Source organism: Vespula pensylvanica, chromosome 11, assembly GCF_014466175.1.
Source record: "Vespula pensylvanica isolate Volc-1 chromosome 11, ASM1446617v1, whole genome shotgun sequence".
In the NCBI taxonomy this organism is placed as follows: domain Eukaryota; kingdom Metazoa; phylum Arthropoda; class Insecta; order Hymenoptera; family Vespidae; genus Vespula; species Vespula pensylvanica.
In genome coordinates, this window is record NC_057695.1 from 122,445 (window position 1) to 138,674 (window position 16,230).

At 30.6% G+C, this 16,230-nt stretch overlaps 1 protein-coding gene across 12 annotated transcripts in view; it reads right to left on the minus strand.

The window, feature by feature from the left end:
* Positions 1 to 16,230, minus strand: part of LOC122633142 (trehalase) — a 37,551-nt gene extending 21,321 nt beyond the window's left edge. For 2 of the 12 annotated variants that reach the window (XM_043820700.1, XM_043820709.1), the window contains exons 1-3: positions 15,678 to 16,230; positions 14,318 to 14,462; positions 6,914 to 6,949 (exon numbers count right to left, since the gene is read on the minus strand). In XM_043820700.1, coding sequence (XP_043676635.1) covers positions 6,914 to 6,949; positions 14,318 to 14,460 — 179 coding nt within the window. In that variant the 5' untranslated portion in view covers positions 14,461 to 14,462; positions 15,678 to 16,230. Of the gene's footprint in view, positions 1 to 1,522; positions 1,595 to 2,371; positions 2,419 to 6,913; positions 6,950 to 9,464; positions 9,600 to 11,733; positions 12,177 to 14,317; positions 14,463 to 15,677 lie in introns of those variants that run through there. The other 10 variants (XM_043820704.1, XM_043820702.1, XM_043820711.1 and 7 more) reach the window with 8 other exon arrangements.

Consider the following 16,230-nt stretch of genomic DNA (forward strand, 5'->3'; position numbering starts at 1 on the left):
GAAAAAAGATTAATCTTTATTTTTTTTAATCTTTCTCGACTCGGTCAACAACTTTTTGATTCCATCTTTTCTTCCATTTCTTCTCTTTTACTTTTGCTTCACCCTGTATTTTATACAAACGAAGACTTCTATAAAAAAAAAAAAAAAAAATTAATATATTCTTCAAAGAGAAAAAGGTGTGTCGACTCTGAAACGATATAATAATATTGTTTTTCACTTAGAAGCTTCTTTTGACCCGGCTAAAAATTTGTTGCCTTCAAACCGTTTAAAAAATGCTCCAAAGAAAGTGCTACAATCTATTTTTTCTTATTTCCCTTCCTCTCTCTCTCTCTCTCTCTTTTTTTTTTTATTTTTTATTTTTACTTTACTTTTAGCCCATACTGTAGTATCTAATCTATGATACGAATGGAGACTGAAAAAAGAAAGAAAAAAGAAAAAAAAAAGAGAATAAAAAAAGATTAATAGATCCTTCAAAGAGAAAAAGGTGTGTCTACTATGGAATACTATAATAACAAGATTATTTCTCTCGAAATGAATTATTTCGATCTAACGGGAAACAACGATAAAGAGAATGATAAAAATGATGAAACGGAATCTCGATCGCCCAATCTACGACGATATTACACGGTTACGTCTAATACACTTTAATGGTATTAGTATCAGTAGTAATATCAGTGATCGTAGTAGTAGTAATAATAGTAGTAGTAGTAGTAGTAGTAGTAGTAGTAGTAGTAATAGTAGTAGTAGTAGTAGTAGTATCCAGTAGTACGCTCTGACACTACTCGTGAACGCTACTTTAATATCTGAACGAGAAGGTGCGACGTAACGTTTGGCGTTGACCTTGATGGACCTCCTCGCTTCTCCGTTGCGTTGTCGTTGTCGTATTCTTCGACCCTGATTATGGTATTCCTTAATTGCAAGGAAACGCTTATCGCATGGCCGCCGACAAGAAAAAGCAACATTATGAGAAGCAAGATCATAAGTTTTCTGACGCCTTTTTTATTCTTTTTCTCTTTTTCTTTTTTCTTTGTTTGTTATTTTCAATTGTTCTCTATATTACATCGACGAGACGATTATACATATGTACATATGTATGTATGTATATATGTATACAAGAGAAGTCGTGTGAAAACACAATGGCGATGGTTCACTCAACTATTCCACGAGGAAAAAAAGATTAAAAAGCAGATTACGAGAAAAAAAGAAAAAAGAAAAGAAAAAATTTATCTACATGCAAAATATTTCAAAATGGACGCTTCTAAGCGATCGAACGAACTCACTGAAATCCAACTTTTCAATTTGCGCGACAAATTTCGATTGGCCAATACGATATTAACGGAACGAAAACGAGAGAAACTTTTGTTGATCAAACACAAGACACTTTTTCTATGTACGATACTTTAAACATAAAACACTTCGTCTCTCTTTCTCTCATTTCATTTTTTTTTATTCTCTTTCTTTCCCACTCACGTAATTTTTCTTTGAAAAATAAGATGGCCGACGATAACCCCTCAATACTTACGTACGATCAAGGGTTCGTCTAAATCATTGAAAGTTTTCTTTTTTCAATGATACCAAACTTCTCCTTCACGATCTTACAGCTATTTAATAAAAAAGAAAAGATAATAATAATAGTAATAATAATAATAATAATAATAATAATAATAATAATAATAATAATAATAATAATAATAATAATAATGACGATGACGATGACGATGACGATGACGATGACGACGATGATGACGATGATGGAAAGAATAATAATAACAAGAAAGAAGTATAAATAATAAAGAGAGATTAAAAACCACTGAGAAATGATAGAGACAAAATCAAAAATGTTTCTCAAAACATTTTCGTTTTCTCTCTCTCTCTCTCTCTCTCTCTCTCTCTCTCTCTCTCCTTTTCTCTTTCTCTCTCTCTCTCTTTCTCTCTATTTCTCTTTCACCTTCACGACAAATATTTACTATATATTTTCAATCAACTTGAACCTCTAAAATCAATATTAATTACAAATAAAAAAAAATTGTTTCCTCGTATAAATAAAATTTTGTTGTTAAAAAAATGGAAAGAGAGAGAGAGAGAGAGAGAGAGAGAGAGAGAGAGAGAGAGAGAGAGAGAGAGAGAGAGAGAGAGAGAGAGAGAGAGAGAGAGAGAGAGAGAGAGAGAGAGAGAGAGAGAGAGAGAGAGAGAGAGAAGAAAAAGAAAGAGAAAGACAAAAAGAAACTGTTCTTGATTGCTTTTACCGTCCGAAGCTGTAGTCGTGAATATATTTAATAAATAAATATAAGTAAAGGAAAAAAAGAAAAAAGAAGAAGAAGAGAGGAAAAGAGAGAGAAAGAGAGAGAGAGTAACGGGACGCGTTCGTTACCGAGGACGTGCGACTACTGACTGACTCGGCATGAGTGTGCGCGCGATTGGTTTATAAACTCGATTACGTCATTGCTCGCGTACTCCGCGCGCCGCGAGCCGAGCCTCCGTTTATCACCGGTTTTGATTGGCTCAACGTAACTACTCTATATACCCCCGCTATATTTGAATTCATCTATGATAAGAGAAACGAGCCAATAGTTATCGTTTTCTTTTGCACACGCGTTTACGACGTCAACGACCGATAGGACAAGGACGAATAAAAAAAGATAAATAGATCGATAAATCGATAAATAAATAATGAGAGAGAGAGAGAGAGAGAAAGAGAGAGAGAGAGTTAATGAATAGCATATAAATATATTTTTTAATAATTCTAATAAACAAAGAAGGAAAGAGAGAGAGAGAGTGGCATGGCCTATATCTAGCTAAAAATAGTCAATGAAATGATGGTTGGTAAAACGATAATCTTCATTTCTTTTTGTCCTAGTAACTCGTATAACGTTAATAGTAAAGGGCGCAATAATCATAATGCAACGTGCAATTTCTTCCGCTTTGATTGGACGAACTATAACGATCTCTTCCTTCATATCATTCAAACAATCGTGGGATTCAGTTGTTATTTTTTTAGAACAAACGAAAAAGGAAAAACGAAAAACTTAGATAAATATATTTGTAATAGATATAGGCACACACTCGCGCACATATATGCACGTAGTATTTCTTTGTTTGCTAATCGACTTATTTAAAAAGAAATAGATGGATAAATAAATAAATAAATAAATAAATAAATAAATAAATAAATAAATAATAGTAATGAAAGAAGAGATAAAAGGAAAGAAAGAAATAAAGAAAAAAAAATTTAATATTATTATTTGCACAATCTAACGAATAATTTCGATTAACGAAAAATGAAAAACGAATATAAAGAAAGAAAAAGAGGAACGGAATCTTTTGCATTTTTTTTTTTTTTTTTTTTTTTTTTTTTTTTTTTTTTTTTTTTTTTTTTTTTTTTTTTTTTTTTTTTATAAACAAAATATCGACGCGTGTCATATCGCAAATAAATAACGAAAGGAAAGTTACACTTTTTTTCCTTTTTTTTTTTTTTTTAAGAATCGACTACTGCTTAAAATTCTCTTATCAAAGATGGACGTATTAATTATCGGATGCATAACGAACGTGCCATTAAGTAATTCAAGAATGTGCAATTTATCTACCAAGTCTCTCTCTCTCTCTCTCTCTCTCTCTCTCTCTCTCTCTCTCTCTCTCTCTCTCTGTCTATCACTAATATACAGCTGTTATTGAAGATGCAAAAATGCAACAGGTGCTATTATACGATTAAAGATAGAAAGAGAGAGATAGAGAGAAATTATCACACTTGGTTTTTTCCGAAATAATTAAAAAAAGACAATTAAAAACTACGAAAAGATGAATATTCATCAATCCATAATCAGTAATATTATAAAGAAAATATAATGATTGAAATACTTTCATAATCGTAGAAAATAAATATAAATAAAAAAAAAAAGAGTGGATAAAAGGAATCTATCGCATTATCGACGGTCGATAATATCAGATGTTATAAATCAAAGAGTCCTTGATTAGTTAAGTTCTTCACATTTATCAATATCACTTTAAAATAGAAACTCATCGAACTCATTTTGCATTTACACTCGTTGATATTAAACAGGAAATAGGAAAGGAAAAAATAAAAGATCGGAGAAAAAAAAAAGAAAAAATTCCGATAGAGATAAACATAGATCAAAAATAACAAAAAAAAAAAGAAAGAAAAAAAATAATAAAATTAAAAAATTAAAAAGAGATATACGTTCGTGATATGTGCGTTAAAAAATGTAATATAAATAAAAAAGAAATAAAAAAAATAAAAATGATAATAGAACGATATAACGTGTGAAATACCAAAAGAGGAATAAAGTTATGTAATGGTTGCATATAATTGCGACAGATTAGCACGAGTCAATCCAAAAGAAAGAAGAAGACGACATATCGAAGTCCACGACGCAAGCTATCTCTGTCCTTTGTTCACATTCACGAACTATAAAGAGAGAAAAAGAAGGAAAAATACGATTACACGCGTCGATAACGTATATTCTCGTAAATTTTCGTGCTTTTCCGTAGATCTTCGTTAACTTCCTTCGAACTAATCGTCATCAGACATCTCGAATGTTTTCATGCAACATATCGCAGAATCGTCATTTCTTTCTCTTACCTAATCTCACCATTATATGTGTATAAATGCAAAGTAATAATATCTATGAAAACGTGATTCGCACGTTTGACGTCTATAAAGTTTCATTGACGTCACGTTACAACGTATTTAACGATACTTTACGATGATAACAGTAATCGTCATTATTTATCTCCTTTTTACGATGTAAAATGCGTGACAAAAAAAAACCAACTGTTTTATTTTTTTATCTATTATCGAATTCCTTTTCTTTCCTTTCCTCTTTTAAGTAGATAATTAAAAGACGTGACAAAATTGAAATAAATCCTATCAGCCGAACTTTACGCTTCCCTTGATTATTTTGTTATTATAAATCATATATATATGTATATATATAAAATAAGATAAACGAAGAATTCGAATGAGGTAACGATTTTATTCTAGAATATTTTCTTTTTAACTTTGACACGTAGAATGTAAGAGTGTCGCCACCTGAAGAGTTTATGAAACACTACTATAAAATAAACGTGACTCTTGATAACTTATCGACCATTACCGACGATCGATAAAATAGATTTTTTTTTCAGATACCTACCAACAGTTTTATCATTCTTGACAGAAACAAAAGAAAGCGTGCTAAGATATTAGATTAACAATAAATTTGCAAGTGAGAAAAGAAATAGGAAGGATATTTTTATTCGATGACTCTTTTACAAAACGCTAATTGTCTCATTTGCATTGCCAACCGGCTCAATAATTTTGTCTCCTCTTTTCGAGGTTGACACAACAGACGCACGAGTTTGTATTCTATTTTATTGATCGACGATTTTGACTTTGGCCTTGGATGAAGATTGCAATGATTAATTGAATTCGAACAGTCAACTCATTCAACATATTTTTCTTTAGGTTTAAATTAACTCATCTAAAGTTTGTCCGACCTAATCGACTTCAATTTACTCTAATATGAATCATATATACGATAAATAATATTTTAATTACTAATAATAGTAATATTTTTTTATATTATTTATTTAATAAATATATATATTTTTTATTAATAATATATATATATATTCATGCACATAAAGATATATATATATATTAATTAAATAAATATTTTAATTAAGACAATAAAAATGCAATCTCCGACTAGCGAGGAGACTAACGTGTGCAATATAGCACGTAAGCCATGTCAAATACCTTCCGAAAGAAAGGTGGTATACGTGATGACCGATGCGTAAGCAAAGTCTACTATGTGTCATCACTAATCTGGCGCTAATTTTAAACTCGATGTGATTGAAAGGATCTTCGAATAAATTTACAAATAATTTCATGAGTCAAAATCAATAATGTTATCAAAATATCTAACATACCAAAGTTCTTTAGGTTATGTTTGCGATATGTGAAAATTATTGTTCGATGTAAGATAATAATCATAATAATAATAATAATAGATAATTAAAACAATCAATTTGTTAATAATCACCATAGGCAGATGAGACAGAATCCAATCTACATCTAACATATAATAGGAAGAAGACAGTATAATAAAACCTAAATCAACGAGTCAGCGATTATTTCATTAAATACTCTGACGTCAAACGTCACAATGACCAATCATAGATCGAACGAGTACCTTGTTAAAATTGTCGAACAAATCATACGTAGTATATGTCCTCCATTAAAGGGATTCAATCGATTGATGGTTCTCAAATTAAGAAGAAAAAGAAACAAAAAAAAAAAAGAGAGAGAGAGAAAATGTTTGAAAATTAACTCGAAAATTAAGAAAATGAATGATTATAAAATTTTTCGATATCTCCTTTTCTTTTTTTTTTGGTTATATGAATTATAGACATAATTAATTGAATTCTATCATTTTTATCAATGAAGAAAACATAGATATGAACGAATTATTATTACTTCGATTCGTAAGGTAAAACACATCTAAGCAAACCTCGGAATAAAATGAATAATAAAATATCCAATAACTTCCGCATGTATGCGTGAGTAGTCACGTGTAGAACAAAATCCTTGACATTGAGAATAATGTGTACACGATTAATCTATGATCATTATAAATAGCGTTATCATCACTTATTGTAGGGAAGAGAAGCATGATGATAATGAATATTCTTACGAATGTACATAAATACTTTGATAAGTAGATAACGATTTTGTTAAGAAAGTAATAAGAAATTTAACAACGAGTAGGAATCGTCCAAATGTAAAAAAGAAAAGGAACAAAAAAGACTATCGCAATTTTTCTAAATATCTCCTTTCTGTAGAAAACAATGAGCAGACAAAAATAAATAAATAAAAAATAAATAAACAAATGAAAGCGTATTGTCTAATACATACTCAGTAATTTTTGCCACATCGCGATAGGTCGTCAATCTGTAACAAAAGAAAAAAAAAATTAAGAGTTAAAATAAAAGAGAAAATATATAGCGAAAGTTAATAAAACATCAAATTCCATAAAATCAAGAATTAAAAAAAAAGAAAGAAAGAATTAATCCTCTCAACAAAATTTTCTTATATAAAAAATGAGTGCGAAGATGTATGTATTTGAAATATATATTTTTAATGCTTTTCATTGATATTTGAAACTAACCAACTATAAATGTTTACTAATACATAGCTACAGAGGGAAAGAGAAAGAAAGAGAGAAAAAAAGAGAGTCAAAATAATTATAATTTTCGAATGGAAAATGTGACGCAAGATTCGAAGAAATTAACGCAACATGTTTAATGTAACACGAGTGCCTCTCGCAATATTGAGAACCCCTACAAGCCGAGCCTCTCGTCCGATAACTAGTCGAGCCAATCACGGAACGTCTTGCGTACGACGCCCACAAAATCGACCAATCAAAATGATTCTACGTTGGAGGCACGTCCGCGTCGTATCCGCTTTCTCTGAATCGTTTATAACCTCTGGTAGATATTTATACGAGATTTATATCCAGCTAATTACACACAAAAAAGAATATATATATATATAAAATTCTTACGTTTGCAAAATTCTTTCAATCAAATGTCGAAATAAAATCATGATCAACATAATGTAATTTTTATAATTACGATATCTTTCTCTTTTTTAAACTATACGAGCTGATTGATCGATTAATTATTAAATGCTTACAACAACGATACTAAATTTTTTCTTATCTTAAATAATTATCATAAAATATGTATATCTTATTTATCGATAACGCGTTAAAATTGAATGAACGTTTTAACCTAACTTTTTTTTTCTTTCTTATAACATTCGTTTCGATGCGGTCTTGGATAAGGACGAAAAAAATTTTCAACGACCTCAATGATTTTTTCTAAGCTAATTTTATCCAGCATCGTGTGTATTCGAAGAAACGTTGAAAATGTTTTTTTCTCTCTCTATTTTTTTTTTCCCTCTTTCCCAGAAACCATTCTATAAAATCAATTTTATTTTGCGAACACACCGATCAGAATGGCGAATATTAATAAATGACTATTATTGGTACAAAAAAAAAAAAAAAAGAAAGAAATATGTTCCACAAAAAGATAATTGGTTGATTAGAGAAAGTAAGAAAAGTGACGAAAGTTTTTATTGAAAAATATGTTTGCCTACCTACTATCTAACATCTAAATCTAATAATAACGTTCGCCGTCCCTGTAACTGTTTAAAATCAATTTTGGCAGGTTTTCAATTGTGACATTGCCGCGCTAAATCTATGTTAACATGTTAACAAAGAATTGTTGTATTTCGATTGGTCCAATGATTTATATATATATATATATATGCTCTTACAAATTTATTTTTATACAGTCTTGAATTATACTTCTTGAAATAAAAAAAAGAATGAAAGAAGAACCATTGAGCAGAGGAATTCTTTTATTTACAAAAATTCGACTTGATTTTTATACGGTGTAAATAAAAATAATAATAGCTACGCGATATAACCTATACATACATACATACATACATACATACATACATACATACATACATACATACATACATACATACATACATATATATATATATATATAATATCCGTTTGATTAAGTATACTTTCAACGATGTTGACTACCGACCTACGGATGAAGTTACATTGAAATGATGGAGGGTTAAATTAATTCAATACACGTTGTAATGTTCAACGTAGGTTCAATCTCTTAAAAAGGCAAAAGGAGAAATAAAATTTTTTGTTTTCTTTTCTACAGATATTCCCAATACAAAAAAGAAAAGAAAAGATCAAATATTGATCATTTTAAATAATGAACGTAAAGGACCAATCCGATTCGGCGTATCACTGTTCAAAATTCAAATAAATACGTTTAATCGCGCGATTAGCATCGAATTGACGTATGACGGGTCATCGCGCGAAACGCGAACGACGTCGTAGATATTACATAAGTCCACCGAAAAGAGAAAGACGTAGGTACTTACATAGCTTTGATATTTGTACTTCGAAATGACGAAAGTCTCTACTCGTCTTAATTCAAAGAGTATTTCAAGATTTAAAAGTCTTGCCGATAATTATGAAATGACAAATTTACTTGACTGTTTTTTTTTTATACAACTTGATAAATGATAAGAAGAATATATAAAATAGACAGAGAGAGAAAGATTTAAAATAATCTCAAAGATATTCGATATTCGATAACATAAGTAATTATTAATTAATATTATCGCATATTTACCATAACAGTGAAGAAAGAAAAAAGAATGAAAAATAAAAAGTAAATAAAAAATTAAATAAAAAAAGAATACAAGATTAGAAAAATCCGTAGAAATATTTAATCTAAACGTTAAAGAGGGAAAAACCAAGATGTGATCGATCGAAAATTATGAGTTACGAATCGACTAGAACACGTGATAAGGAGCCAATGAGAAGAGGGAGGGAAGACGACGAAATTGAATTCGAACGTACCTGGAATAAATCGACCAATCGGAAAATGCCTTTTACGTGTGGCAATTTACGATTTGAAATTACACTTTTTTCTTTCCGTCTTTCTTGTCCTTTTTCTTTTTCTTTTTCTTTCTTTTTCCCACTTATTCACTACAACACTTCTGTTTTTTTTTTTATTTTTATATTTTTAAACACGAAGACCGAGAAAACAAGAACAAGATAAAAATCTAACCTATTAAAAAAATCTTTCCAAAAAAAAAAAAAAAAAAAAAAAAAAAAAAAAAAAAAAAAAAAAAAAAAAATCAATAAAAAACCCCCCTCAAAAAAAGCAAAGAAAAAAGAAAATCAATAAAAATATTTCGTAAAAATGATTTATAGACGAAGAGATGTATATATATCGATCGTTTGATTGGATAAAGAAAATTCTATTCAATCGTTAAGCGCGTTGTAAAAAGAAATGAAAACGTAACACAGCACTAGCACGAGACGTATCCGTAATACATAAATGACTGTTCCCGAGAGTGTAACCATGTACCAACAAGTTGAGACTGACTCTCTTTTGCCCTCTCTTCCTAACCAAAACCTGCTCTCCTCTCCCACTCTTTCTATCACCATCTTTCTCCCCTCCCCTCTCCCATTCCACCTCCCCTCATCTTAAAAGACCTTCTCTTCTCTGAATAAGATACATACATATATACATCGTACATATATATCTCAGTACAACAATGAACAAAGTTACATATATCGTGATATTTTTCGATAGCATTTGTTAAAAAATTGTTAATGTCCGATATCATTGTACGATATAAATTATTTATAAACATAACAATTATTATTGTATAATTTCAACTTCGTTTTCGTCATATATATTATCGATATTATATCTGAACGTAAATAATAATTTAAAATATGAACTTTTTTATATTCAAAATTGCCGCAATTTTTTATAGTATTTTTTAAAACGCCATCTTGAAAAAAAATCATTAATACTAATCTTTCCGTTATACATATATGTATATATACATATACATACACACGTCATATATATATATATACATATATACATATATATGCGTGTACGTATGTATATGTATATATTCAACATATAATCTAACAAAACGATTAATTTAACTGAGATTATTTTTTAATACTACTCAGAGACGTAAAACAACTCATATTTGATTAAAAATTTCCAATTAATTAATAATATCAACTTTACAGAATTATTTTCGCGAAATCATTATTTATTCTCGTTCATCGACGACAAAACAACTCTATCCGACCTATACTCGTCGACGACCCGGAACAAACTGGTTTGTTGAGAGTACGACACGTGCAACAGGGCTAGCTGCCAGACAACGAATACGTCCGTATAATCCCGAAGATAACCGAGAATAACCACGTGCCAACTCGCCGAATCATCCCATCGTCTCGTAGCAGCCATTACGAATATATACATATATATTATATCTTTTTCGAAATATTTCATTTATTAATTAATGAAAATATCTTGTTATTAAATTTAGTCGAAATGTTTTTACATAAACAATTGTATTGATTCAGACATATTTTAATAAGAAAATTACTTAATTACCGTTATGAAAAATTATATACGAACGTTATTTCGTATTTTTATTATATAGGGGAAAAAAAAAAAAACAAACAAAACGAAGAAAGAAAGAAAGAAAGAAAGAAAAAAAGGAAAAGAAAAAAATTAATCTATCAAAAGTTTCGTAACTAAAGGTAAACTACGTCTTAAATTTGAAATTCCATTCACTATCTACAGATCGACATACGTTTTCTTAGATCATATTACAAAAGAACGTGTGTATGTACGTATATATGTATGTAAGAACGTTTATGAAATAACATCGATCGACAACAATAGAAATCGATGCAGTTTTCGAACGACTATAGTTCGTGTTCGCGTCGCGCATACTCCTCATGATTACCACTACTGTAACAAGAAAAAATATAAAACACATCTTTTTTTTACGTTTCGAGAAAATTTACGAAGGATATGTACGAACGTGAAGAACGATTGTTTTTAATGCTCAGTGTAGCCTCAGTGTAGCTAACCTCAAAATCAATATTTAACAATGTGCAAAGAATAGTCGCACATTTTTTCAATTTGTTGTAAATAAATGAAAGAATTTTTATTTAGACGATTAAAAAAATGACCATGATTGTTTTCCAACGTTATACGCATGGACATACGCATGCACGGACATATATATAGAAACGCATGTTACTACTTCCTTCTCGTTTCAACAAAGTATGCGATACATACCGTTCGAACGAAAGACCTTCGTTCTCTTTTCGCGATGTCCTTCACCTCGACACTATTTCACTACCGTAGAAGCAATAATTGTAATATTTTTTTCACGTCGAAATATATACGAATGTACACGCACGTACGCGCGCACGCACACACACACACACACACATATACACAATTAACAACACTTTCCTTACACTTAATCTATATACCACACTCTATTCTTTCGACTATTTACCAACTTAGAAAAATAAAAGAATGAAAGAAAAATGAAAACACTTCTACCTTGATTCTCGCAGTTATCACTCGGAAGTTAACCTCAAACCGTAGGTACGAAGCACGACGAAGATTGTTGTCAAACGTATCGAAATATCTTACGATTCGTAGATAGAATTTATTTCGCTGTTAAATGATACGTCTCTTTGTATATCAAATTTCTTAAAAGAAAGAAAGAAAGAAAAAAAAAAAAAAGTAAGAAACAATAAAAGTCGGGAGAAAAAAGAAAAAAGAAAGAAATAATAACAATAATCGTCGAGAGAGAAAGAATCGATACACTTGAAATAAAATTTCGTTAAATAAATATAAAAATTGAAAAACGTTTGGAAAGTCGAGAGAATAATTACGAAAAACTGGTTTCAATCAAAAAGAATGAGAAAAAGGAAACGAAAAAAAGGAATAAAACTGAAACATACATACACGCACGCACGCACACACACACACACATACACACACGAAACTATAGATACTCTCCTTTTATATATATATATATTTATATATATTTATGTATAAATATGCACAATGAATATACACAAGCAAAAAATCGAACAACAAATAAAAACAGATGTGGACGCTTCTGCGTCCGTTCGCCGACTGACGAAGTGACTCGAAGCAAAGCGGGTTTTACACGATCGACCGTGAACCGTGCGACGATTTTTTTTGATGACATTAAACAGCGTGTGTCGTTACGCTCGAACACAAATATGAAGTTCGTTTCTTCTCTCCGTTGATCAAACCAATGATTTCACTTTCTTATTCATCTTTATTTTCATTCGCTTGATAATCGAACCGGGTTGTCATTTATTGAATGTTATCATATGGTAACTCTATCTTCTCTATCTCTATCTCTATCGCTCTCTTGTTGTACGAACCGATATAACGTACCTAGAATCGTCTGCTCTTGCGAATTTTTCTTTTCGACATTTCATTTCATCATGATAAAGAAGAAAAAAAAGAACGAAAAAAAGGACAAAAAAAAAGAAAAGAAAAGAAAAGAAAAGAGAAAAAAAAAGAGAAATAACAAATAGATATGGAAGTGGAAATTGTACTCTCTTGCGATATCGGAGCCATGATAGTGGCGTGATGTGAGAATTTTTATTTTTTTCCGTCATCCTGATGTTTGAATTTTGTTCAATATCCCTCTCTCTCTCTCTCTCTCTCTCTCTCTCTCTCTCTCTCTCTCTCTCTCTCTCTCTCTCTCTCTCTCTCTCACTCTCTCTCTCAAGATATTAAACATACTCCGCAATAAACGCTAGTAAATTTCCAAAGAATTTATTTATTTTCTCTTTCTCTCCTCTCATTTCTCTCATTAAAATTTGACATTTTTGATCTTTTTATTATAATCAGTTGAAATTTGAGCGTTAGATTCGGCGCTACTTTATTACATCAAGCAATAAAGCAATGTGTACGATCACGTGATACATTGCTGCAAAGCAATTGGTCTATCACTTGAACAGTGGTTCACAATTATTCTTCACCTCTTTACGATACGAAAATGATTAAATGAATATTATCTCTCTCTCTCTCTCTCTCTCTCTCTCTGTATATAAAATATCTGTCTTGTATATATACTTAATAGGAAAAATTTATATAAAAAAAAAAAAAAAAAAAAAAAAAAAAAAAAAAAAAAAAAAAAAAATGAGAGAAAAAATGTATTAAAAAAATAGATAAAAAATGTTGGAAATCTCAGTCTCCTTCTTTCTAAATTAATATATTATCGAAGAGAAGATAAATCTCGTGACTTATTAGAGCATATTGCAAATACGTCGTGTCTAAAGATACGGGTCGACGGACCATGAACGACGGCCTTAAATGACCGCGAAAACTTTTCCACGATAGAGATTTGAACGGAGATCAATCAGCTAGGGTCAATAAGTGACAAGAAGAATCGGCCGACCTCTTGTAGTACATTGACATGAAATATACAAATACAACCCCTTCGTTCTTGCACGCTTACGATATAAAACAAAAATAAATAAACAAATAAATAATTCAAAGAATAAGATGCACATTTGAAGAATTGATAATTTCGTAGTATTGTACATTACGATATTATATTAATTAATAATTAGGTTAGAATCATCGACTTCGATTTCATAATTTTTTCTTTTTTTCTTTTGTTTTCATGAAAATAAACGCAACGTTTTAAATAAAATTCTTTCTACTTTTTCCTTTTCTGTAAATCTTCTTTCCTCGTAAATTTCACTTTTTGTTCATTTGATCGATCTCAACTGATTTTAGATCGTCGTTATACCAATACGAATATGATTATGATCTCTGATATAAATATGATCAAGCAGAAATAACTAACTCTACTCACCGGGTATCGACGAGTTGATACCGATCGAGCTTGTCCGCGATTGGCCCACAATGATGACGTTGCTGGCCTAGTTGGCAGCCTTGATTGGTGAGCTGCCCGCTGCAACTCAGGCAACGGCGGGCTCCTTGCCAAACAACCAGCATTACTAGACAGCAAGATGACTGGCGTTTAAAAATTACTTTCCAATCTTACTTTCACCTTATCAATGTACTCTCGCGAGTATTCCCTTTGATCCTACCCCCACGGCTGTATGTATCATCCTCATCTCCTTTCGCGATACTAAAAATTCATTTTTATAATTTTTCCATCTATTTTTTCTTTCTCTCTCTATTCCTTTCTTTTTTTGATATCAAATTCTCTCTCAATAATTTTATCAAGGATCTTGAAATATACATAGCGGCTCAAGTAAGTTCCTAGATGGATTAAAAGTTTCTAAATGGGTCAAAAGTTACTAGGTTATTTTAAAAAATTAGATTTAAGAAACTGCTCGAGCTAATTTCTTTCAATTTTTTCTTTCTCTTTTTCAAATTGTAAAACTACAAGCTTAACTTGTAAAATTATTTTGAAAATTTAAAATGTGAAAAAGAGTAATTGATTTTTAAAATCATTTAAAAAATGTTGGCCCACCTTGTATAATTAAGGATCGCATAATAGGATTCGATGTTATTTCATCTTTTTTATCTTATATTTTCTATTTTTATGTATTACATAGTCTAATCGTGTACGAGTTGTAACGTTTGTTGAAATAATAATATAAATAAATTGGTTTCAAGAATATACTTTTGGTAATTTTTTTGTCTCTATTTTTAGAAGGGTGGGGGGAATTTTGATCGTCTGAAAATATTGAGACAATCAATGTTATTTCTGCGAATAATCATGATAAATATCGTACAACGGATGGTCATATTATTGTCATAGCTCAAATCATGTTTGTGTGACTATATCATTTGTCTCGCACGCGTGGTTATGTTATGTTATTCGCAACGTGAATCTTATCTTTATGTGACTCTACATTACGATTCAATTTCAGGAGTCAACACTTTCTTATTTCTATATCACATATTAGTTTTAACAGAGATTCGTGTTAATTAAGATTTAATGAAAAGTGAAACTTTTCAGATGATTGTTTAAAAAAAAAAGAAAAAAGAGAAAAAAAGCATGTAGATAATGGGGAAAAAAAAAAATAATGAGTATTTTATAAAATAATTTGATTCGATTAAATTCGCCATATTGTTATAAAGTTGGTCATCAGTTCGTTCGCTCTGCACGTGCATCTGTTACCGTTTCTTATAACTTGGTCTACTTGTAAGTACATTGTAGATATTCTCTCTCCAATTCATCTTTTTTTACTTGCACCTACCTTTGAAACGTCACAGTAGTCTCCTCGTTGCTTCACACACACGCACACTCACACACTCGGAAAAAAATACGCACGCGTCGCCTTTCGATCAAATTTGAAACTAAAAAACGCTCTTCGACTCGGCCGATAAAAGTACGGTTGGTAAAATCGCACGTTACACGCACACCGTTTGTCACTTCTATATCACTCCCCTTATCGATTCGCAACCGACGTTACGCGATTCTAGGTTATATTTCACGCTTTTTTTTTTTTTTTATTCCTTTTTTCTTTCTTTTTTTCTTCTCGTTAAATCGATACGATACCACGTGTGAAACTTAAAGAGTTGACAATGAACGAAGATTAAGTGCGATAGAAATATTTTTTAAAACCGATCGTTTTTCATGAGATACGTGTAAGATGCCTAAATACTTTACGCACGAAAACGAATTACTGAGCTAACGTGAAAATTCGCGAATGTTCTCGACCATTCGACTTTTTTTGAAATTAAATTCGACAATCACGAAATACGACACGAAGCACAAAACGCTCCGTACGGCGTCTAACCGAATACTGT